Consider the following 25,119-nt stretch of genomic DNA (forward strand, 5'->3'; position numbering starts at 1 on the left):
ACACACTCACCCATTCACTCACTCGTATACTCTCTCTTTCTGTCTCTCTCTCGCTCTCTCTCACACACACACTCACTCGTATTCTTTCTCTTTCTGTCTCTCTTTCCATCCGTCCACCCCCACCCCATGCACACAGTTCTGACTAGATGACCTGTCTGCTAGCTAGCTAACTGTATCCTGTGCAGTCAGCTAGCTACAAAGTGTGTGTGGAGTGGGTCTGGGGACGGCTGTGCTACTACTGCTAGCATGGCTCACTGTGTGTTAGTGTGTTAGCGTGTTAGCTTGGGGGGTGGGGGTGTTGAAGCTCTCCTCCAGTATATTGACACTGCCTCTCTCTGATCACTCCCCAACCAACAGGCCTCAGCCAGCGGGAAGCCAACGTTAAGGGTAATACCATTTAATTTAATACTAGTCTATTACCCAACAATTTTGATCCAACCGATCAAACTCCAAATCGCCAAATAGTTAAGAGTTCCCAAAGAATGTGCACCATTCTGCCCGCCACATGCACTCTCCCTCCCTCCCCCAAGATTTGCTCAATTTGTGTGATTTTCTGTGATGTCTTTTCAGAATGCATTCTTCATAGAACCCTAGAGACGGTTTGTCACAGTCGTCCGCCCCGCCCCGGCTCCCTCCCCTCTCTCTCTTGTCGGCTTCATGTCCCAGAATAGGACAGTAAGAGAGAAGGAGGGGGGAGAGAGAGAGAGGGAGGGAGAGGAGGAAGAGGGGGCATCCAATCAGACACACAATGCAGGCCTAATGAGTTCAAATCGTTTTAATGCAAATTGGACAGATTTACATTCTCTAGAAGAGTGGGAGGAAGAGTGACTGGGGAAGATGAAGAGTGGGAGGATACTAGTACAACCAGTTATTTCTGTGTAGGAGCGAGAGAGAGATGGGCAGAGAGAGAAAGAAAGAGGCTGGGAAAGATGAAGAGGGAGGGAGGGAGCTTCAACCACCCCACCTCATCTCAATGCTCAAGTCATCAACAGCCATCCCCATTGGCGCACGACAACCTGCCAATCAAAACTCTTACTGATTCTGATTGGAGTTGTCCTATTGTAGATGGGGTTGGGTGTGGTCGTCATGGTGCTAGCTGTGCTCTTTGGCTGTTGTTCCTTAGCAACCTGAAAACACTGTTGTCTGCTTGTTTAGTTCTCTGTACAATCTCTGTTTTGGGTTTATAACAACGACGTGTCCAACCCTTTTGTCTTGTCTTGTTTTTCTTGTCTCCTCCTCTTCCTCCTCCCGTTCCTTCTCCTCTCCCTCTATCCCATTGTCCTCTTCCTCCTCCCGTTCCTTCTCCTCTTCCTCTATCCCATTGTCCTCTTCCTCCTCCCGTTCCTTCTCCTCTCCCTCTATCCCATTGTCCTCTTCCTCCTCCCGTTCCTTCTCCTCTCCCCCTATCCCATTGTCCTCTTCCTCCTCCCGTTCCTTCTCCTCTCCCTCTATCCCATTGTCCTCTCCCTCCTCCCGTTCCTTCTCTTCTCCCCCTATCCCATTGTCCTCTTCCTCCTCCCGTTCCTTCTCCTCTCCATCTATCCCATTGTCCTCTCCCTCCTCCCGTTCCTTCTCTTCTCCCCCTATCCCATTGTCCTCTTCCTCCTCCCGTTCCTTCTCCTCTCCCTCTATCCCATTGTCCTCTTCCTCCTCCCGTTCCTTCTCCTCTCCCCCTATCCCATTGTCCTCTTCCTCCTCCCATTCCTTCTCTTCTCCCCCTATCCCATTGTCCTCTTCCTCCTCCCGTTCCTTCTCCTCTCCCCCTATCCCATTGTCCTCTCCCTCCTCCCGTTCCTTCTCTTCTCCCTCTATCCCATTGTCCTCTTCCTCCTCCCGTTCCTTCTCTTCTCCCCCTATCCCATTGTCCTCTCCCTCCTCCCGTTCCTTCTCTTCTCCCCCTATCCCATTGTCCTCTTCCTCCTCCCGTTCCTTCTCCTCTTCCTCTATCCCATTGTCCTCTTCCTCCTCCCGTTCCTTCTCCTCTCCCTCTATCCCATTGTCCTCTCCCTCCTCCCGTTCCTTCTCTTCTCCCTCTATCCCATTGTCCTCTTCCTCCTCCCGTTCCTTCTCTTCTTCCCCTATCCCATTGTCCTCTTCCTCCTCCCGTTCCTTCTCCTCTCCCCCTATCCCATTGCCCTCTCCCTCCTCCCGTTCCTTCTCTTCTCCCTCTATCCCATTGTCCTCTTCCTCCTCCCGTTCCTTCTCTTCTCCCCCTATCCCATTGTCCTCTCCCTCCTCCCGTTCCTTCTCTTCTCCCCCTATCCCATTGTCCTCTTCCTCCTCCCGTTCCTTCTCCTCTCCCTCTATCCCATTGTCCTCTTCCTCCTCCCGTTCCTTCTCTTCTCCCCCTATCCCATTGTCCTCTCCCTCCTCCCGTTCCTTCTCTTCTCCCCTATCCCATTGTCCTCTTCCTCCTCCCGTTCCTTCTCTTCTCCCCCTATCCCATTGTCCTCTCCCTCCTCCCGTTCCTTCTCTTCTCCCCCTATCCCATTGTCCTCTTCCTTCTCCCGTTCCTTCTCCTCTCCCCCTATCCCATTGTCCTCTTCCTCCTCCCGTTCCTTCTCCTCTCCCCCTATCCCATTGTCCCATCCTCCCTCCCTCCCTCCCTCCCTCCCTCCCTCCCTCCCTCCCTCCCTCCCTCCCTCCCTCCCTCCCTCCCTCCCTCACACCATCTCTCCATCCCTCCCCTCCTCCCTCCCTCCCACATCCCTCCCTCCCACCATCCCTCCCTCCCTCCCTCACACCATCTCTCCATCCCTCCCCTCCTCCCTCCCTCCCACATCTCTCCATCCCTCCCCTCCTCCCTCCCTCCCACATCTCTCCATCCCTCCCCTCCTCCCTCCCTCCCACATCTCTCCATCCCTCCCCTCCTCCCCCCTCCCACCATCTCTCCCTCCCTCCCTCCCTCCCTCACACCATCTCTCCATCCCTCCCTCCCTCACACCATCTCTCCATCCCTCCCTCCCTCCCCCCTCCCTCCCTCCCTCCCTCCCTCCCTCCCTCCCTCTCTCTCTCTCTCTCTCTCTCCCTCCCTCCCTCCCTCCCTCCCTCCCTCCCTCACACCAATCTCTCCCTCCCTCCCTCCCTCCCTCACACCATCTCTCCATCCCTCCCTCCCTCACACCATCTCTCCATCCCTCCCCTCCCTCCCTACAGGATGTGCGTTTGTCACCTTTTCTACAAGGGCTATGGCACAGAATGCAATCAAAGCCATGCACCAGTCTCAGACTATGGAGGTACTGTACCCTCGCCCTTTCTCTTCAATTTCCTCTCTCCGTCTCTCTCTCTCCATCTCTCTCTCTCTCCCTTAATCTGTTAATCTCTCTCTCTCTCGCCATATGTCTGTCAATCTCTCTCTCTATCTTTTGTCATCTCATTCTCCACCTCTCTCTCTCGCTCTCGCTCTCCATCTAACCATCTCTCTCTCCATCTCTCTCTCTCTCGCCATCTCTCCATCTCTCTCGCCATCTCTCCATCTCTCTCGCCATCTCTCCATCTCTCTCTCTCGCCATCTCTCCATCTCTCTCGCCATCTCTCCATCTCTCTCTCTCTCGCCATCTCTCCATCTCTCTCTCTCTCGCCATCTCTCCATCTCTCTCGCCATCTCTCCATCTCTCTCGCCATCTCTCCATCTCTCTCTCTCTCGCCATCTCTCCATCTCTCTCGCCATCTCTCCATCTCTCTCGCTCTCGCCATCTCTCCATCTCTCTCTCCATCTCTCTCGCCATCTCTCCATCTCTCTCTCTCTCGCCATCTCTCCATCTCTCTCGCCATCTCTCCATCTCTCTCGCCATCTCTCCATCTCTCTCGCCATCTCTCCATCTCTCCATCTCTCTCTCCATCTCTCTCTCTCTCTCCATCTCTCCATCTCTCTCTCTCTCTCCATCTCTGTGTGATAGAATCTGTCGGATGCTGTCACATGCTCGTCATCCTTTGGCCAAATATGTCAACGTAGGAAAAAGAAGAAAAGTCACTTTCAAAACTCAGAACAGCAGTCATTCTTCCCAGAAAAAGAAAAACATAAAAGCATTGGGAAAAAAGTGTCAAAACAGACAAGATAACATAAGCAAGGACCCCAGATCACACTGATCAGCCTGACTGGCTCTGTTAAGGATGTCACACTCCTCAGAAAGAGAAGAGATGAGACAGGCAGCATTATAGACGCCCACATTTAGACAGGACCCCCATCAGTGACCCTATGACCTCTCTATTGCCATGGCGATGGCCATTGGGAGTGTGTCTGTGTGGGCTGTGGTGTCCTTGTCAGTTTGTAGGGTTTTTGACAGTAGGAGATGACAGGGATGTGATTGCAGGAGAATTACAGGGCCTTGGTCAGGCGTGTGTGTGTGTGTGTGTGTGTGTGTGTGTGTGTGTGTGTGTGTGTGTGTGTGTGTGTGTGTGTGTGTGTGTGTGTGTGTGTGTGTGTGTGTGTGTGTGCGTGCGTGCGTGCGTGCGTGCGTGCGTGCGTGCGTGCGTGCGTGCGTGCGTGCGTGCGTGCGTGCGTGCGTGCGTGCGTGCGTGCGTGCGTGCGTGCGTGCGTGCGTGCGTGCGTGCGTGCGTGCGTGCGTGCGTGCGAGCGAGCGAGCGAGCGAGCGAGCGATCTGGTAATGACACAGTGTATTAAAGACAGAGATTGACAGTCACCTTGGTGGCTCTCTCATTATGGCTGAGGATGATGGTAGCCATCCATATTGATGTGCTGTGACCCTGACAGGAAAAGGGCTGAGGATGATGGTAGCCATCCATATTGATGTGCTGTGACCCTGACAGGAAAAGGGCTGAGGATGATGGTAGCCATCCATATTGATGTGCTGTGACCCTGACAGGAAAAGGGCTGAGGATGATGGTAGCCATCCATATTGATGTGCTGTGACCCTGACAGGAAAAGGGCTGAGGATGATGGTAGCCATCCATATTGATGTGCTGTGACCCTGACAGGAAAAGGGCTGAGGATGATGGTAGCCATCCATATTGATGTGCTGTGACCCTGACAGGAAAAGGGCTGAGGATGATGGTAGCCATCCATATTGATGTGCTGTGACCCTGACAGGAAAAGGGCTGAGGATGATGGTAGCCATCCATATTGATGTGCTGTGACCCTGACAGGAAAAGGGCTGAGGATGATGGTAGCCATCCATATTGATGTGCTGTGACCCTGACAGGAAAAGGGCTGAGGATGATGGTAGCCATCCATATTGATGTGCTGTGACCCTGACAGGAAAAGGGCTGAGGATGATGGTAGCGATCCATATTGATGTGCTGTGACCCTGACAGGAAAAGGGCTGAGGATGATGGTAGCCATCCATATTGATGTGCTGTGACCCTGACAGGAAAAGGGCTGAGGATGATGGTAGCCATCCATATTGATGTTCTGTGACCCTGACAGGAAAAGGGCTGAGGATGATGGTAGCCATCCATATTGATGTGCTGTGACCCTGACAGGAAAAGGGCTGAGGATGATGGTAGCCATCCATATTGATGTGCTGTGACCCTGACAGGAAAAGGGCTGAGGATGATGGTAGCCATCCATATTGATGTGCTGTGACCCTGACAGGAAAAGGGCTGAGGATGATGGTAGCCATCCATATTGATGTGCTGTGACCCTGACAGGAAAAGGGCTGAGGATGATGGTAGCCATCCATATTGATGTGCTGTGACCCTGACAGGAAAAGGGCTGAGGATGATGGTAGCCATCCATATTGATGTGCTGTGACCCTGACAGGAAAAGGGCTGAGGATGATGGTAGCCATCCATATTGATGTGCTGTGACCCTGACAGGAAAAGGGCTGTCTGTGGCGTCCCTTTATGTCTCAGTATGTACACACAATCTACCATTGTGTGTGTGTCTGTCTGTGTGTACGTGCTTGTATACATGTCTATGATGTCTGTGTCGTGCGTGCGTGTGTGTGTGTGTGTGTGTGACTTTGCGTTGCAGTTTGTGTGTTTACCCCCCATATTGCTCTTAATCAGTGTTTATACTATTTATACCATCATAACCTTCTGTACCATGGCCCAGTTAACTTTCCCAATATTTCACACACACATAAAGCCCCAAACAGGAGGCAGAGATTGCAGTGGACAATGATAATGGAACAAATGTTAATTTCCATGTGAAAAACATGCTGCTGACTAGCTCTGGGCAGGACCCAAACTGCTGCTCCGTTTTTGTAATGTCCCCAGTTTGCAATTTAAAAGTAATTACTTTGGGTCCGAATGAGGATTGGTAAATAGAGTTTGGTTATTGTCTTGGCTCTATCGTCCCCCACTGTTTTAGATTGTGAGCCTGTGTGTCTGTGTGTGTGCATTTCTATGTGTATTTGTGTGACTTTGCCTTTCACTAATGGCCTTGTCACTGTCGTATCCATTCTCATTATACTCTGGCATTCAGGACACACACACACACACACACACACACACACACACACACACACACACATACACACACACGCACACACACACACACTTTATAAATGTCACGGCATTATGAAAGTGGATATGGACAGGACAGGTCATTTACGAGAAAGCACATTCATTTACACACCCATGTACGCACACACACACGTGCACGCATGCGCGCACACACAAACACAGAGAGAGAGAGAGAGAGAGGCGGATGTTGACTATTCCCGGTAGAGAGAAGTAGGGCAGACTAATGTGGTTGTATTTGTGTTACTCACGGTGCTCTGTAAAGCCTGGTGATTTGTGGCTGTGTGTATAATATTCATCCTGCCTATAAAGGCTGTTTGAGTGGTTAGAGGGCTGTTCGCTCTGCTCTGGCTAATATCAGGGCCGGCTCCAGGTATAAGCGACATAAGTGACCTAAGCAAAGAAGATTTTGTGGGGGGGAACTCAACTTACTGTTGAGATTTAGAATAGTAGAATACACAAGGTGCAATTTCAAAATTTGGTTGTGCAGGAAATTTGCTTTAGAACTGCCACATATTCTTTCTGCCCCATGTCAAAATGGCTAGAACTGCCACATATTCTTTCTGCCCCATGTCAAAATGGCTAGAACTGCCACATGTTCTTTCTGCCCCATGTCAAAATGGCTAGAACTGCCACATGTTCTTTCTGCCCCATGTCAAAATGGCTAGAACTACCACATATTCTTTCTGCCCCATGTCAAAATGGCTAGAACTGCAAGAAATTAGCTGTAAAATGACTCAGAAATGGCTCTCCACCCCATGTCAAAATGGCTAGAACTGCAGGAAATTAGCTGTAAAATGACTCAGAAATGGCTCTCCACCTCATGTCAAAATGGCTAGAACTGCAGGAAATTAGCTGTAAAATGACTCAGAAATGGCTCTCCACCCCATGTCAAAATGGCTAGAACTGCAGGAAATTAGCTGTAAAATGACTCAGAAATGGCTCTCCACCCCATGTCAAAATGGCTAGAACTGCAGGAAATTAGCTGTAAAATGACTCAGAAATGGCTTTCCACCCCATGTCAAAATGGCTAGAACTGCAGGAAATTAGCTGTAAAATGACTCAGAAATGGCTCTCCACCCCATGTCAAAATGGCTAGAACTGCAGGAAATTAGCTGTAAAATGACTCAGAAATGGCTCTCCACCCCATGTCAAAATGGCTAGAACTGCAGGACATTAGCTGTAAAATGACTCAGAAATGGCTCTCCACCCCATGTCAAAATGGCTAGAACTGCAGGAAATTAGCTGTAAAATGACTCAGAAATGGCTCTCCACCCCATGTCAAAATGGCTAGAACTGCAGGAAATTAGCTGTAAAATGACTCAGAAATGGCTCTCCACCCCATGTCAAAATGGCTAGAACTGCAGGAAATTAGCTGTAAAATGACTCAGAAATGGCTCTCCACCCCATGTCAAAATGGCTAGAACTGCAGGAAATTAGCTGTAAAATGACTCAGAAATGGCTCTCCACCCCATGTCAAAATGGCTAGAACTGCAGGAAATTAGCTGTAAAATGACTCAGAAATGGCTCTCCACCCCATGTCAAAATGGCTAGAACTGCAGGAAATTAGCTGTAAAATGACTCAGAAATGGCTCTCCACCCCATGTCAAAATGGCTAGAACTGCAGGAAATTAGCTGTAAAATGACTCAGAAATGGCTCTCCACCCCATGTCAAAATGGCTAGAACTGCAGGAAATTAGCTGTAAAATGACTCAGAAATGGCTCTCCACCCCATGTCAAAATGGCTAGAACTGCAGGAAATTAGCTGTAAAATGACTCAGAAATGGCTCTCCACCCCATGGCAAAATGTGTAGAATTACTGAAAATGTACTTTAAAATGTAAATGTTTCTCTCTGCTTTCAAGGGGGGGGGGGGCAAAATGTTTTGATCTCCACAACCAAATCTCGCTCAGGGCCCCCAAAAGCTAGGGCCGGCCCTGGCTAATATCAGGACTTCTAGAGACCAAGGATACGCACAACACAGTAAGTGGATTGTGAGTGAGGAAACACAGCCATGTATGTTTGGAGACTGGACAAACTAGACAAGTTAATGGGAGAAAAAATAGGGATGTAGGGATGGAGAGATTGACACAGTGAGGGAGGTATAAGCAGAGAAACAGCCGTCTCTGTGTCTGCTATTTACCACCAGCCCATTAAAACTAACAAGCTCATATGTCCTATGACGGGTTGGTTGTTCAGTAACAAAACTCACGCATGCGCAACTATGGGGCAAAACAGATGATTGGCTTAGACGATTGACAATATGTAAACTATATTTCATCTCCAATGTTTTTTGAAACCATAAATAGTACTAATAATAATTGCACAATGAGCAATTGTCTCTCAAATACACTACATGACCAAACGTATGTGGACACCTGCTCGTCGAACATCTCATTCCAAAATCATGGGCATTAATATGGAGTTGGTCCCCCCTTTGCCGCTATAACAGCCTCCACTCTTCTGAGAAGGCTTTCCGCTAGGTTTTGGAACTGCGGGGACTTGCTTCCATTCAGCCACAAGAGCATTAGAGAGGTCGGGCACTGATGTTGGGCGATTAGGCCTGGCTCGCAGTCGGCATTCCAATTCATCCCAAAGGTGTTCGATGGGGTTGAGGTCAGGGCTCTGTGCAGGCCAGTCACGTTATTCCACACCAATCTCGACAAACCATTTCTGTATGGACCTCGCTTTGTGCACGGGGGCATTTTCATGCTGAAACAGGAAAGAACCTTCCCCAAACTGTTCCCCACAGAATCATCTAGAATGTCATTGTATGCTTTAGCTTTAAGATTTCCCTTCACTGGAGCTAAGGGCCCAGCCCGAACCATGAAAAACATCCCCAGACCATTATTCCTCTTCCACCAAACTGCATTTGACACTATGCACTCAGGGAGGTAGCGTTCTCCTGGCATCCACCAAACACAGATTCGTCTCACGAACTGCCAAATGGTGAAGCGTGATTCATCACTCCAGAGAAGGCGTTTCCACTGCTCCAGAGTCCATTGGTGGCAAGCTTTACACCACTTCAGCCAACGCTTGGCATTGCACATGGTGATCTTAGGCTTGTGCTCAGCCATGGAAACCCATTTCATGAAGTTCCTGATGAACAGGTCTTGTGCTGACGTTGCTTACCGAGCCAGTTTGGAACTCGATTTTTACGCGCTTCAGCACTCGCCGGTCTCGTTCTGTGGCCTCGTGTGGCCTACCACTTTGCGGCTGAGCCGTTGTTGCTCCTAGACGTTCCAAATTCACGATAACAGCTCTAGCGGGGCAGAAATTTGATGAACTGACTTGTTGGAACGGTGGCATCCTATGACGGTGCCACGTTGAAAGTCACTGAGCTCTTCAGTAAGGACATTCTACTGCCAATGTTTGACTATGGAGATTGAATGGCTGTGTACTCAATTTTATACACCTGTCAGCAACGGGTTTGACTGAAATAGCCGAATCCACTAATTTGGGTCCACATACTGTTGTAGATATAATGTACATCATTACAGTTGTCGGTTAGCTAGCTAGCAAATTTGAGCCATATTAGCATAGACGTGACATCAGTCAAAACAACTCTAGAACAAGATAAAAATAGCTGAAACGCGCCACTTACGATTCCCCACATGGCAGCTTGTCATTGTTGCTAGCTAACTGGCCATCCAGAGTCACAACAACACACAGCCTTCTGCCACATTGTCAGCTAACCCATTTATATGTATAAGTCTGACTGACCATATAAGGCTACATATATCATATCCTTATTTAACTAGGCAAGTCAGTTAAGAACAAATCCAGGTGTGAAACACGAAAGGGACTCAGGGGGTTATGCTAATGTGATATAGGGTAAATTAATCAGAAAGAAAAAAAGCGCACACATCCCTGGGTCGCTCCTCTTTTCAGTTCACTGCAGCTAGCGACTGGAACGAGCTGCAACAAACACTCAAACTGGACAGTTTTATCTCAAAGACTCAATCATGGACACTTACTGACAGTTGTGGCTGCTTTGTGTGTCCCCGCAGAAGGCATTGTGCCTTTTAGTAGGCCATCATTGTAAATAAGAATTTGTTCTTAACTGACTTGCCTAGTTAAATAAATGTTAAATAAATAAAAATGAAAATTATCATTAGCAGCAGACTCGTACATTTCCTCAGGGAAAACAATGTACTGAGCAAATGTCAAATAGTCTTATTACCAAATTACTGTACAACAGACCACGTATTCACCCTGCACACCCTAACTGACAAACAAACAAAACAAAACAAAGGCAAAGTCTTCTCATGTTTTGTTGATTTCCCAAAAACTTTTTACTCAATTTGGCAAGAGAATCTGCTATACAAATTGATAGATAGTGGTGTTGCGGGAAAAACATACAACATTATAAAATACATGTACACAAACAACAAGTGTGAGGTTAAAATAGGCAAAAAACACACATTTCTTTCCACATGGCTGTGGGGTGAGGCAGGGATGCAGCTTAAGCACCACCCTCTTCAACATATATCAATGAATTGGCGATGGCAGTCTGCAGCACCTGGCCTCACCCTGCTAGAATCTGATGTCAAATGTGTACTGTTTGTCTACTGTGTACTGTTTGCTGATCAAATCAAATCAAATCACATTTTATTTGTCACATACACATGGTTAGCAGATGTTAATGCGAGTGTAGCGAAATGCTTGTGCTTCTAGTTCCGACAATGCAGTAATAACCAACAAGTAATCTAACTAACAATTCCAAAACTACTGTCTTATACACACAAGTGTAAGGGGATAATGAATACAGTGCCTTGCGAAAGTATTCGGCCCCCTTGAACTTTGCGACCTTTTGCCACATTTCAGGCTTCAAACATAAAGATATAAAACTGTATTTTTTTGTGAAGAATCAACAACAAGTGGGACACAATCATGAAGTGGAACGACATTTATTGGATATTTCAAACTTTTTTAACAAATCAAAAACTGAAAAATTGGGCATGCAAAATTATTCAGCCCCTTTACTTTCAGTGCAGCAAACTCTCTCCAGAAGTTCAGTGAGGATCTCTGAATGATCCAATGTTGACCTAAATGACTAATGATGATAAATACAATCCACCTGTGTGTAATCAAGTCTCCGTATAAATGCACCTGCACTGTGATAGTCTCAGAGGTCCGTTAAAAGCGCAGAGAGTATCATGAAGAACAAGGAACACACCAGGCAGGTCCGAGATACTGTTGTGAAGAAGTTTAAAGCCGGAGTTGGACACAAAAAGATTTCCCAAGCTTTAAACATCCCAAGGAGCACTGTGCAAGCGATAATATTGAAATGGAAGGAGTATCAGACCACTGCAAATCTACCAAGACCTGGCCGTCCCTCTAAACTTTCAGCTCATACAAGGAGAAGACTGATCAGAGATGCAGCCAAGAGGCCCATGATCACTCTGGATGAACTGCAGAGATCTACAGCTGAGGTGGGAGACTCTGTCCATAGGACAACAATCAGCCGTATATTGCACAAATCTGGCCTTTATGGAAGAGTGGCAAGAAGAAAACCATTTCTTAAAGATATCCATAAAAAGTCTTGTTTAAAGTTTGCCACAAGCCACCTGGGAGACACACCAAACATGTGGAAGAAGGTGCTCTGGTCAGATGAAACCAAAATTGAACTTTTTGGCAACAATGCAAAACGTTATGTTTGGCGTAAAAGCAACACAGCTGAACACACCATCCCCACTGTCAAACATGGTGGTGGCAGCATCATGGTTTGGGCCTGCTTTTCTTCAGCAGGGACAGGGAAGATGGTTAAAATTGATGGGAAGATGGATGGAGCCAAATACAGGACCATTCTGGAAGAAAACCTGATGGAGTCTGCAAAAGACCTGAGACTGGGACCGAGATTTGTCTTTCAACAAGACAATGATCCAAAACATAAAGCAAAATCTACAATGGAATGGTTCAAAAATAAACATATCCAGGTGTTAGAATGGCCAAGTCAAAGTCCAGACCTGAATCCAATCGAGAATCTGTGGAAAGAACTGAAAACTGCTGTTCACAATGCTCTCCATCCAACCTCACTGAGCTCGAGCTGTTTTGCAAGGAGGAATGGGAAAAAAATTCAGTCTCTCGATGTGCAAAACTGATAGAGACATACCCCAAGCGACTTACAGCTGTAATCGCAGCAAAAGGTGGCGCTACAAAGTATTAACTTAAGGGGGCTGAATAATTTTGCACGCCCAATTTTTCAGTTTTTGATTTGTTAAAAAAGTTTGAAATATCCAATAAATGTCGTTCCACTTCATGATTGTGTCCCACTTGTTGTTGATTCTTCACAAAAAAATACAGTTTTATATCTTTATGTTTGAAGCCTAAAATGTGGCAAAAGGTCGCAAAGTTCAAGGGGGCCAAATACTTTCGCAAGGCACTGTATGTACATAAAGATATATGAATGAGTGATGGTACAGAGCGGCATAGGCAAGATACAGTAGATGGTATCGAGTACAGTATATACATATGAGATGAGTATGTAAACAAAGTGGCATACTTAAAGTGGCTAGTAATACATGTATTACATAAAGATGCAGTAGATGATATAGAGTACAGTATATATGTATACATATGAGATGAATAATGTAGGGTATTTAAACATTATATTAGGTAGCATTGTTTAAAGTGGCTAGTGATATATTTTACATCATTTCCCATCCATTCCCATTATTAAAGTGGCTGGAGTTGAGTCAGTGTGTTGGCAGCAGCCACTCAATGTTAGTGGTGGCTGTTTAACAGTCTGATGGCCTTGAGATAGAAGCTGTTTCAGTCTCTCGGTCCCAGCTTTGATGCACCTGTACTGACCTCGCCTTCTGGATGATAGCGGGGTGAACAGGCAGTGGCTCGGGTGGTTGTTGTCCTTGATGATCTTTATGGCCTTCCTGTAACATCGGGTGGTGTAGGTGTCCTGGAGGGCAGGTAGTTTGCCCCCGGTGATGCGTTGTGCAGACCTCCCTACTCTCTGGAGAGCCTTACGGTTGTGGGCGGAGCAGTTGCCTTACCAGGCGGTGATACAGCCCGCCAGGATGCTCTCGATTGTGCATCTGTAGAAGTTTGTGAGTGCTTTTGGTGACAAGCCGAATTTCTTCAGCCTCCTGAGGTTGAAGAGGCGCTGCTGCGCCTTCTTCACGATGCTGTCTGTGTGAGTGGACCAATTCAGTTTGTCTGTGATGTGTATGCCGAGGAACTTAAAACTTGCTACCCTCTCCACTACTGTTCCATCGATGTGGATAGGGGGGTGTTCCCTCTGCTGTTTCCTGAAGTCCACAATCATCTCCTTAGTTTTGTTGACGTTGAGTGTGAGGTTATTTTCCTGACACCACACTCCGAGGGCCCTCACCTCCTCCCTGTAGGCCGTCTAGTCGTTGTTGGTAATCAAGCCTACCACTGTTGTGTCGTCCGCAAACTTGATGATTGAGTTGGAGGTGTGCGAGGCCACGCAGTCGTGGGTGAACAGGGAGTACAGGAGAGGGCTCAGAACGCACCCTTGTGGGGCCCCAGTGTTGAGGATCAGCGGGGTGGAGATGTTGTTGCCTACCCTCACCACCTGGGGGCGGCCCGTCAGGAAGTCCAGTACCCAGTTGCACAGGGCGGGGTCGAGACCCAGGGTCTCGAGCTTGATGACGAGCTTGGAGGGTACTATGGTGTTAAATGCCGAGCTGTTGTCGATGAACAGCATTCTCACATAGGTATTCCTCATTTCCAGATGGGTTAGGGCAGTGTGCAGTGTGGTTGAGATTGCATCGTCTGTGGACCTATTTGGGCGGTAAGCTAATTGGAGTCGGTCTAGGGTGTCAGGTAGGGTGGAGGTGATATGGTCCTTGACTAGTCTCTCAAAGCACTTCATGATGACGGAAGTGAGTGCTACGGGGCGGTAGTCGTTTAGCTCAGTTACCTTAGCTTTCTTGGGAACAGGAACAATGGTGGCCCTCTTGAAGCATGTGGGAACAGCAGACTGGGATAGGGATTGATTGAATATGTCCGTAAACACACCAGCCAGCTGGTCTGCGCATGCTCTGAGGGCGCGGCTGGGGATGCCGTCTGGGCCTGCAGCCTTGCGAGGGTTAACACGTTTAAATGTTTTACTCACCTCGGCTGCAGTGAAGGAGAGGCCGCATGTTTTGGTTGCAGGCCGTGTCAGTGTCACTGTATTGTCCTCAAAGCGGGCAAAAAAGTTATTTAGTCTACCTGGGAGCAAGACATCCTGGTCCGTGACGAGGCTGGTTTTCTTTTTGTAATCCGTGATTGACTGTAGACCCTGCCACATACCTCTTGTGTCTGAGCCGTTGAATTGAGATTCTACTTTGTCTCTATACCGACGCTTGTTTGATTGCCTTGCGTAGGGAATAGCTACACTGTTTGTATTCGGTCATGTTTCCGGTCACCTTGCCCTGATTAAAAGCAGTGGTTCGCGCTTTCAGTTTCACGTGAATGCTGCCATCAATCCGCGGTTTCTGGTTTGGGAATGTTTTAATCGTTGCTATGAGAACGACATCTTCAACGCACGTTCTAATGAACTCGCTCACCGAATCAGCGTATTCGTCAATGTTGTTGTCTGACGCAATACGAAACATATCCAAGTCCACGTGATGGAAGCAGTCTTGGAGTGTGGAATCAGATTGGTCGGACCAGCGTTGAACAGACCTCAGCGTGGGAGCTTCTTGTTTTAGTTTCTGTCTGTAGGCAGGGATCAACAAAATGGAGTCGTGGTCAGCTTTTCTTAAAGGAGGGCGGGGCAGGGCCTTATATGCGTCGCGGAAGTTAGAATAGCAGTGATCCAAGGTTTTTGCCAGCCCTGGTTGCATAATCGATATGCTGATACAATTTAGGGAGTCTTGTTTTCAGATTAGCCTTGTTAAAATCCCCAGCTACAATGAATGCAGCCTCAGGATGTATGGATTCCAGTTTGATGATCTGGTGCTTCTGTCCCCAACCAAGGAGGGCCTACAGCAGCACCTAGAAATTCTGCACATATTCTGTCAGACCTGGGCCCTGACAGTAACTCTCAGTAAGACAAAAATAATGGTTTTCCAAAAAAGGTCCAGTTTTCAGGACCACAAATACAAACTCTATCTAGACAACATTGCCCTAAAGCACACAAAAAACTATACATACCTCGGCCTAAACATCAGTGCCACAGGTAACTTCCGCATAGCTGTAAACGAGCTGAGAGACAAGGCAAGAAGGGCCTTCTATGCCATCAAAAGGAACATAAAATTCAACGTACCGATTAGGATCTGGCAAAAAATACATGAATCAGTTATAGAACCCATTGCCCTTTATTGTTGTGAGGTCTGGGGTCCTCTCACCAACCAAGATTTCACAAAATGGGACAAACACCAAATTGAGACTCTCCATGGTAATGTTAGAAGATTAGTGTACATAGAATTATAATAGGGAGAATAGTGTACAATAGTAGGCTATGCTCTCGTCTATTGCCTGCTCTAACCATGGAACTGTGGGATGCAGCCTGGTCTTATAGACTAGACGTAACATAGTGAAAGTAAATCCGGGACACCTAATTTAGTATGATATGTTTGGCATGGTTACATAAGACAGATGGTTAATTGAGGCAGAAACGAAAGTAGGGTATTTGGTCGGACGTATAACGCGCGAACGTCGATCAATCCAAAGATCCAAAGTTGAAATCTCTTCACGGACGACTTTAGCTAATTAGCAACTTTTCAACCACTTACTACTTTTTTTTAGCTATTCAGCATGTTAGCTAACCCTTCCCCGAACCCTAACCTTAAACATTTTAGCTAATGCTCCCCTAACCTTAACCTTTTTAGCTATCCCTTCCCTAACCTTAACCCTTTAACTGAACTCTTAACCAACTGCTCTTAAATGCAAGTAAAACTAAATGCATGCTCTTCAACCGATCACTGCCCGCGCCTGCCCGCCCATCCAGCATCACTACTCTGGTTAGACTGTAAACACTCCTTCCAGACTCACATTAAACATCTCCAATCCAAAATTAAATCTAGAATCGGCTTCCTATTTCGCAACAAAGCATCCTTCACTCATGCTGCCAAACATACCCTCGTAAAACTGACTATCCTACCAATCCTTGACTTCGGCGATGTCATTTACAAAATAGCCTCCAACACTCTACTCAGCAATCTGGATGTAGTCTATCACAGTGCCGTCCGTTTTACCACCAAAGCCCCATATACTACTCACCACTGCAACCTCTATGCTCTCGTTGGCTGGCCCTCGCTTCATACTCGTCGCCAAACCCACTGGCTCCAGGTCATCTACAAGTCTCTGCTAGGTAAAGGGGGCCTTATCTCAGCTCACTGGTCACCGTAGTAGCACCCACCCGTAGCACGCGCTCCAGCAGGTATATCTCTCTGGTCACCCCCAAAGCCAATTCTTCCTTTGGCCTCCTCTCCTTCCAGTTCTCTGCTGCCAATGACTGGAACGAACTGCAAAAATTCTGAAGCTGGAGACTCTTACCTGCCTCACTAGCTTTAAGCACCAGCTGTCAGAGCAGCTCACAGATCACTGCACCTGTACATAGCTCACTGCACCTGTACATAGCTCATCTGTAAATAGCCCATCCAATCTACCTCATCCCCATACTGTATGTATTTATTTATCTTGCTCCTTTGCACCTCAGTATCTCAACTTGCACATTCATCTTCTGCACATCCTACCATTCCAGTGTTTAATTGCTATATTGTAATTACTTTGCCTCCTATTTATTTTCTTACCTCTCTTATCCTACCTCATTTACACATGCTGTATATAGATTGTCCTACTGTATTATTGATTGTATGTTTGTTTATTCCATGTGTAACTCTGTGTTGTTGTATGTGTCGAACTGCTTTGCTTTATCTTGGTCAGGTCGCAGTTGTAAATCAGAACTTGTTCTCAACTAGCCTGCCTGGTTAAATAAAGGTCAAATATAAATAAAATAAATACAAAATTAAACCTTACCCCTAGCCTAGCTAATGTTAGCCAGCTAGCTAACTTTAGCTACCTAGCTAGAATTTGTAACATATTAAACGCTTTGCAAATTCGTAACATTTAGTACATTTTGCAAATTCGTAACATTTAGTACATTTTGCAAATTCGTAACATTTAGTACATTTTGCAAATTCGTAACATATTGGGCCTTTTGCAACTTCGTAACATACAGTAACATACAAAATGGGTGATGGAAAATCCACAAATGAATACATACCATATGAAATGTAACATATCATACTAAAAGGATTTACCTCCAGAATAATATGAAATGCTCTGAGACCAGGTTGTGGGATGACACGGCCAAGTATACATCGGGTTCAAACTGTTACGGCTTGGTCTGCGCTCCACTCGTAACCATTTAGATTAACAAAAATATTTTGTAAATATATTATCAACTAGTACTAATGAGCCTTAGCAACAACCACATGGCCGTGACGGCATTTAAAGAGGAAGCAAATGAAGGTAAACTAAACAATGTAATTAAATTGAATGATAATGTCGGCTATACCAACTGAAGGGAACTAACAGTAGTTGAATGTGTGTGGTTACTAGGGCTACTGACGGTCGATACTGATAGTGGCTAATATTTAACATGATAGAAACAGGAAATAGAGAAAGTCGGGGTAGCCTATAATTAAGATAATCGAGAGTGCCCATCCCTACAAGTTAAAAGGCTGTACAATTTAAATTCTGCATAACGGCACAGCATTTCATAAACTTTACAGTGGGAAAGTTGATATTATTTGCGTGTGAATGTGGTGTAATTATGAGGGAATATGGCATATCTGTAGACACACTTCCGCCACAACTTCATTCCATCTCCCCCCTAAACAAATAGCGGGTGAGTAGCATGCTATTCTCATGCTTAAGTTCAAGGTCAGAATACACATTGAGAGAAAAGTGCATAAAAGGGGAATTATGTTCCATTTACACACGCTTAACTCAGGTCGGAAATCCCCCCCTTAGAGAAAAGCCATGATTTAGCCCGAATCACTCGAGTATCAATCTCTGGAGCTCTATGACCCTTGCTCCTCCACCCCCTCCCAGGATCGGCCTCTCATTCTGGGCCGTGTTTTCCCGGCCTGCTGGATGTCAGCTGGAGTAATGAGATATTTAGCAGACAGAGAGAGAGAGAGAGAGAGAAAGAGAAAGGCCTGTCTCCAGGTGGAATGCGCTCTAACACAAGAGGCCCCTGACTGACTCTCCTCCGAATGCAATTTTCTCCCTTCTTTATCTCTCGTCTAGCTGGAAATAGGTGCTGGAGAGAGGGAGTAAATATGCCTGAGCTGCCTTCAGCTAAAGAGACATGTTCATCGGCTGATAGATACAGTCAAACCCTCAGAGATGAACACACAGTGAGAGACATACACACCCAAACAGACATACACACCCAGACACACAGGCCAGCCCTACAGTATGATAGAGAGGTGATATAATATGCCATCTGGTTAGGATGGCGATCACAGTATGAGCCAAACAATGTCACAAACTCCCTGACTGAGTCTGAAAACTCGCCTCCAACTAAATGTTTCAATTAAAAGAGTTTTATTCTCCCGTGGCAGATTGTGTGTTTGAGCAGGTTTTCCCCCCCAGTTAGGCTTTGATTTCAGCGTGAGGAATGTACTGGTGTGATATGATAGATTATAATGTCTGTGGTTTAGTGTCCTCTGTAGCTACATCACTGCTGCTGTGTCTTTTATGTTACAGCTCACTGCTTTGTGTGTGTGTGTGTGTGTGTGTGTGTGTGTGTGTGTGTGTGTGTGTGTGTGTGTGTGTGTGTGTGTGTGTGTGTGTGTGTGTGTGTGTGTGTGTGTGTGTGTGTGTGTGAGAGCGTTCTAACAGCCATTCACTGAGGTAAAAGATCCTCTGTCATCAGCATATTGCAGCTGAACAAACACACACAAAGACACACACACAGTGAGGAAGAGTGACACACACAGTGAGGAAGAGTGACACACACAGAAACACATGTACTTCATTTACGGACACAATGCTCTGATTCTCTCTCTCTCTCTCTAAGCTCTCTAAATCTCTTTCTCTCGCCATCGTCTCCCGTCCCTCTGACCACCTCTGTTCTCTCTCTCTACCTCCGTCTCCCCGTCCCTCTGACCATCTCTGTTCTCTCTCTCTACCTCCATCTCCCCGTCCCTCTGACCATCTCTGTTCTCTCTCTCTACCTCCGTCTCCCCGTCCCTCTGACCACCTCTGTTCTCTCTCTCTACCTCCATCTCCCCGTCCCTCTGACCACCTCTGTTCTCTCTCTCTACCTCCATCTCCCCGTCCCTCTGACCACCTCTGTTCCCTCTCTCTACCTCCGTCTCCCGTCCCTCTGACCATCTCTGTTCTCTCTCTCTCTACCTCCATCTCCCCGTCCCTCTGACCATCTCTGTTCTCTCTCTCTACCTCCATCTCCCCGTCCCTCTGACCACCTCTGTTCTCTCTCTCTACCTCCGTCTCCCCGTCCCTCTGACCATCTCTGTTCTCTCTCTCTACCTCCATCTCCCCGTCCCTCTGACCATCTCTGTTCTCTCTCTCTCTACCTCCATCTCCCCGTCCCTCTGACCACCTCTGTTCTCTCTCTACCTCCATCTCCCCGTCCCTCTGACCACCTCTGTTCTCTCTCTCTCTCTAAGCTCTCTAAATCTCTTTCTCTCGCTATCGTCTCCCGTCCCTCTGAACACCTCTGTTCTCTCTCTCTACCTCCGTCTCCCCGTCCCTCTGACCACCTCTGTTCTCTCTCTCTACCTCCGTCTCCCGTCCCTCTGACCATCTCTGTTCCCTTTCTCTACCTCCGTCTCCCCGTCCCTCTGACCATCTCTGTTCTCTCTCTCTACCTCCATCTCCCCGTCCCTCTGACCATCTCTGTTCTCTCTCTCTCTACCTCCATCTCCCTGTCCCTCTGACCACCTCTGTTCTCTCTCTACCTCCATCTCCCCGTCCCTCTGACCACCTCTTTTCTCTCTCTCTCTCTAAGCTCTCTAAATCGCTTTCTCTCGCTATCGTCTCCCGTCCCTCTGAACACCTCTGTTCTCTCTCTCTACCTCCGTCTCCCCGTCCCTCTGACCACCTCTGTTCTCTCTCTCTACCTCCGTCTCCCGTCCCTCTGACCATCTCTGTTCCCTCTCTCTACCTCCGTCTCCCCGTCCCTCTGACCATCTCTGTTCTCTCTCTCTACCTCCGTCTCCCCGTCCCTCTGACCATCTCTGTTCCCTCTCTCTACCTCCGTCTCCCATCCCTCTGACCATCTCTGTTCTCTCTCTCTCTACCTCCGTCTCCCCGTCCCTCTGACCACCTCTGTTCTCTCTCTCTACCTCCGTCTCCCCGTCCCTCTGACCATCTCTGTTCCCTCTCTCTACCTCCGTCTCCCCGTCCCTCTGACCATCTCTGTTCTCTCTCTCTACCTCCGTCTCCCCGTCCCTCTGACCACCTCTGTTCTCTCTCTCTACCTCCGTCTCCCCGTCCCTCTGACCACCTCTGTTCTCTCTCTCTACCTCCGTCTCCCCGTCCCTCTGACCATCTCTGTTCCCTCTCTCTACCTCCGTCTCCCGTCCCTCTGACCACCTCTGTTCTCTCTCTCAACCTCCGTCTCCCCGTCCCTCTGACCATCTCTGTTCTCTCTCTCTACCTCCATCTCCCCGTCCCTCTCCATCTCGCTCTTTCTTTTCCCCACTCCCACTCCGTGAGATGATGAAATACTTTTAGAACTCAGGAAATCGCTTTCTGTTGAAATAAACCCATTGTGGACTGTAAGATAACTGGCCCTTATGGGAAGCTAGTCCCTTCCCCTTAGTTGTGTGTGCTTGTTAATGTCGTGTTACGTGTGTGTCTGCGTGCATTGTACCTATGTTGTGTTAAGGTTAGTTTGTAACCACTTCCTTGTGAAACCAATCAAATGGTTGCATATTTTGAATATGAATTCAGGAAATTCCTTGTGCAATACTGAACCCTCCCTCCCACCCTCCCTCCTCCCTCAGGGCTGCTCGTCTCCCATCGTGGTGAAGTTTGCCGACACGCAGAAGGACAAGGAGCAGCGACGCCTGCAGCAGCAGCTGGCTCAGCAGATGCAGCAGCTCAACAACGCCACCACCTGGGGGAGTCTGACAGGGCTGGGCGGCCTCACCCCGCAGTATCTGGCTGTAAGAGGACACGCCGCATCGCCCACCCCTTACTGCAGCCCCGCAGCCAACGCATCCGTCGCCGCCGCAGTCAGTGCCACCCTCCCCGCCCCCCACTACCCTCCCTGCCGCCGCCAACCGCCAACCACCCGTCCACACCCCCAGAGAGTCAGACCCCACTTCCAATCCCTTTCCCTCTCTCTTCCCCCCTTAAGGGTACACTCCCCCCTCGGTGACAGGGAAATGAGGTCTTTGAATAATAGGGGTAAAAGTTCAATGGGCGGGGCCAATCGTTGGTGTGATCCAATAAGAGGTCTTTCCCATGTCTAATATCGTCATCCTATTGAGTCACAGCGGTGATTGATTGACAGATTGGCATGTGGTGTTTCAGAAGCCTCATTCCCCCTCCCTGCTTCAGTACTTTATAGCATTTCAGAACCCCCCTCTCAACTCATTCTTAGGACCCCCTTCCTCCGGTAGCGTCTTTCAGAACTGACCCTCTTCCTCTTTCACTCTGAAACCTTTTAAGACTTCTGTCCCCAACTTCTCTGAAACAGACCAGTCTGCTCTTCCTTGAGTCCCCTTCATCACAGCTAGGATCTTTCCTGAACCTGTAAACGTGGAAATAGGTGTACAGGGTTGTAAATGCACATACGTAACAAATGTTACTCTGTGTTCTATTCTGAAATGTCTCAGGGACTCAGTGGTTAAATGTACAGTAGAAGATGTCATATTCAATGTTTATATAGCATATAGCCCACATGCAGTAATGCTACCAAGATAATGAGGATACTAGCAGAGAAAAGATAGTGAGGGTGATCACTGTTTGTATTTCCAATCCTCACTCTGTTTCTCTCTCTTTTATTATTTTCCCATCTATCTATCTCTCTATCGCTCCTCTCTTTCTTTCTCCCTCAGTTGCTCCAACAGGCCACCTCCTCCAGTAACCTTGGAGCCTTCAGTGGGATCCAACAGATGGCAGGTGAGTCCAGCAGATGTACACACACACACACACACACAAACACACACACACACACACACACACACACACACACACACACACACACTGAGTAATATTGTAGAAACTATGCTGTAGTTTTCTAAGATGTCGCTGTTGTTCAGATTTGTCTTGAGTCTGTTATCCATCAGGACAGAAGAGTGTACCAGGCCTCAAAGGAGGGATGTGTAGTCCGGCACTAAGGCAACACAGAAGGAAAATAGAGAGAGATGAGAGAGGGGCTCTGCTCACTGGTTCCCCCTGCTGGTCTCTCTTGTCTTTTCCTCTGCATGTTCTCCTACCCACACTCCCACCTATCTCTCTCCATCCTTTATCCTCTTCATCCCTCTCCTTTGTCTTTTCCTCTGCATGTTCTCCTACCCACACTCCCACCTATCTCTCTCCATCCTTTATCCTGTTCATCCCTCTCCTTTGTCCCTGTATCTCCCCTCCTTCTTTCTTTCTTTCAATTGCTTTTTCTGAATCCCTCACCCTGTCATCCCACCTACCCCCCCCCCCTCTTTCTTCCGTCCTCCTACGCCCTGCCTCTCTCCCTCTTGCCGCCTCACTCCCACCCTCTCTCTTTCTCGCTCTCTCCCTCTCCTTGGGTGCTCAGTAAGCTGTCAGCTCCTGATTGTAGACTGTTTAGCTGGCTGACAGAGAGAGGCAGAGGGGGAATATTTATAGCAGCTATCGGCACAGGAGTACTGTAATTGCCAGCACCACTGAAGGAAAAAAGGCATTCTAATAAGTAGTGAAAACTGAATGGATTTGAGGAACTGGTTGTTGCAGGGTAGAAATAATGTACTTCTAAAGTAGTAAGCTCATTGGCTCAAGTTTTTAAAATGCGTATCTATGTCTTGCAAAGTAGGTGGGTTGAGCGTTCTGGACTTGGGGACATTTTTAAGCGACAGTAATGTTGGTTGATGTGGTGTAGTTGAGTGAGGATGGGCTCTGAGGATGTTTTACCTCAGTGAACGGCTGTTAGAACTCTCTCTCATACACACACACACACACACACACACACACACACACACACACACACACACACACACACACACACACACACACAGAGAGAGAAACGCTCAGGGACTTGGAACAGTTGGAACTGGAAGTGAAATCGCGGCTGCATTCCGGAATCCTTTTGGCCGTCCATCTGTCGCTGGGCTACCGTACGTGATTGGCAGTAGATGTGAGACAGCTCAGTGACATCTGGTCCCAGTCTTCATCATGAGGAGTCGGAGAGCAGTGAGAGGCTCAATTACCCCAATGAGCATTCAATTAGAGCCAGCTAGCTAGCTAGCGCTTACGATAGAGCCCCGGCCCAGCTCAGCCCAGGTGGCATACGGAGCCTCCATAGAGCTATACAGCCCGGAGCACACAGCACAGCCTAGCACAGCCTGCCAGCTGTATAGCCCTGAGCTCCTGATGTGTGCAGAGCTGTCTCTGTGTCTCTCTTCCTTATTCAGGACCGGGGCTCTCTGCTGTTTCACACTCCAGATGAAGTGTAGCCATTGCACATGAATAGCTTCCTTAGATCTCAGTCTTTATGAACAGGTACCGTGGAGAGGTTTGATATTATAGATAGGGGTTGAGAATAGAGCGGTTCTGTCCATATTAAAGGGATGCTGGTAGCGTTGATGATTATTCTGCTCTGTTCTGCTCTCTGGTTCCCCCACAGCTGTGTCTCCTAGTCTTAGTCATTCTCCAGGGCCCTCAAACTCAACTCTGGACCAGTTCCACTGTGTTTTTTCATTGTTTCCCTCTAAGTGGGAACTGATTGGGTGCAATTAATAATCAGGTAGAACAGAAGAACCAGCAGGCTCTGGACCTCATATGGTGGGAGTTGAACACCCCTGCTCTAGGGAATAGTGCTATAATCCTCCCTGTTTTGTTTGATTAAGTGGCATTAGGCCTCCCATCAGTGTGTGTGTGTGGGGGGGGGGGATTGTGTGTGTGTGTGTGGGTGTCTGACTGACTGACTGACTGACTGAGTGTATAGAGTCTAGGGTCAGATCAGTGTCTTTCCACTCAGCCGAGCCTGATTGAGTCATCTGCTCCACTCTAAACCCACAAAGTGACAAAGCCACTCGACAGCGCTGCCCTCCATCCGCAGAGTGGAAAAATACAGTGTGTTATACAATACCATAGGGACCACTTCTAACACAGCACATACCGTGGCTTTCATCATAGTTTATCAGACTGAAGAAGATGCGCTCTTCTCGGGTCTGTCTGGTTCCTCTTCAGGTTTTTCTGCTTTAGGAGTTTTTCCTTACCACTTAAGCACTCTGTGACAAATTAGTTTCTTTAAAAGGGCTATGCTACTAAGATTATAAGTTATCTTATAGAGATGTGTTTTATAAGAATGTTGTTGTTTATCAGGATGACTGGTTATAACAAGTTTTTCACAATGTGCTACAAAATATATTTATAATGTGAAGGTTGTGAAGAACAGAACTGTGTTTTCTTGGAAATAGGGATTCTTTTCCCCAGCCTGCTCTTTTCTGAGGTCAACGGCCTGTATATGAGTAGACAACAGCATGTATATGAGTAGACAACAGCATGTATATGAGTAGACAACAGCATGTATATGAGTAGA

At 47.5% G+C, this 25,119-nt stretch overlaps 1 protein-coding gene across 31 annotated transcripts in view; it reads left to right on the plus strand.

Annotated features, from left to right (window-relative positions):
- LOC110490359 (CUGBP Elav-like family member 2) overlaps positions 1-25,119 on the plus strand; it is a 247,022-nt gene that overhangs the window by 203,274 nt on the left and 18,629 nt on the right. For 17 of the 31 annotated variants that reach the window (XM_036944699.1, XM_036944695.1, XM_036944692.1 and 14 more), the window contains 4 exons: positions 358-387; positions 3,157-3,236; positions 21,383-21,613; positions 22,442-22,505. In XM_036944699.1, the coding sequence (XP_036800594.1) occupies positions 358-387; positions 3,157-3,236; positions 21,383-21,613; positions 22,442-22,505 (405 nt within the window). The remainder of the gene's footprint in view (positions 1-357; positions 388-3,156; positions 3,237-21,382; positions 21,614-22,441; positions 22,506-25,119) is intronic. The other 14 variants (XM_036944703.1, XM_036944712.1, XM_036944713.1 and 11 more) reach the window with 3 other exon arrangements.

Source organism: Oncorhynchus mykiss, chromosome 15 (assembly GCF_013265735.2).
Source record: "Oncorhynchus mykiss isolate Arlee chromosome 15, USDA_OmykA_1.1, whole genome shotgun sequence".
Classification (NCBI taxonomy): Eukaryota; Metazoa; Chordata; class Actinopteri; order Salmoniformes; family Salmonidae; genus Oncorhynchus; species Oncorhynchus mykiss.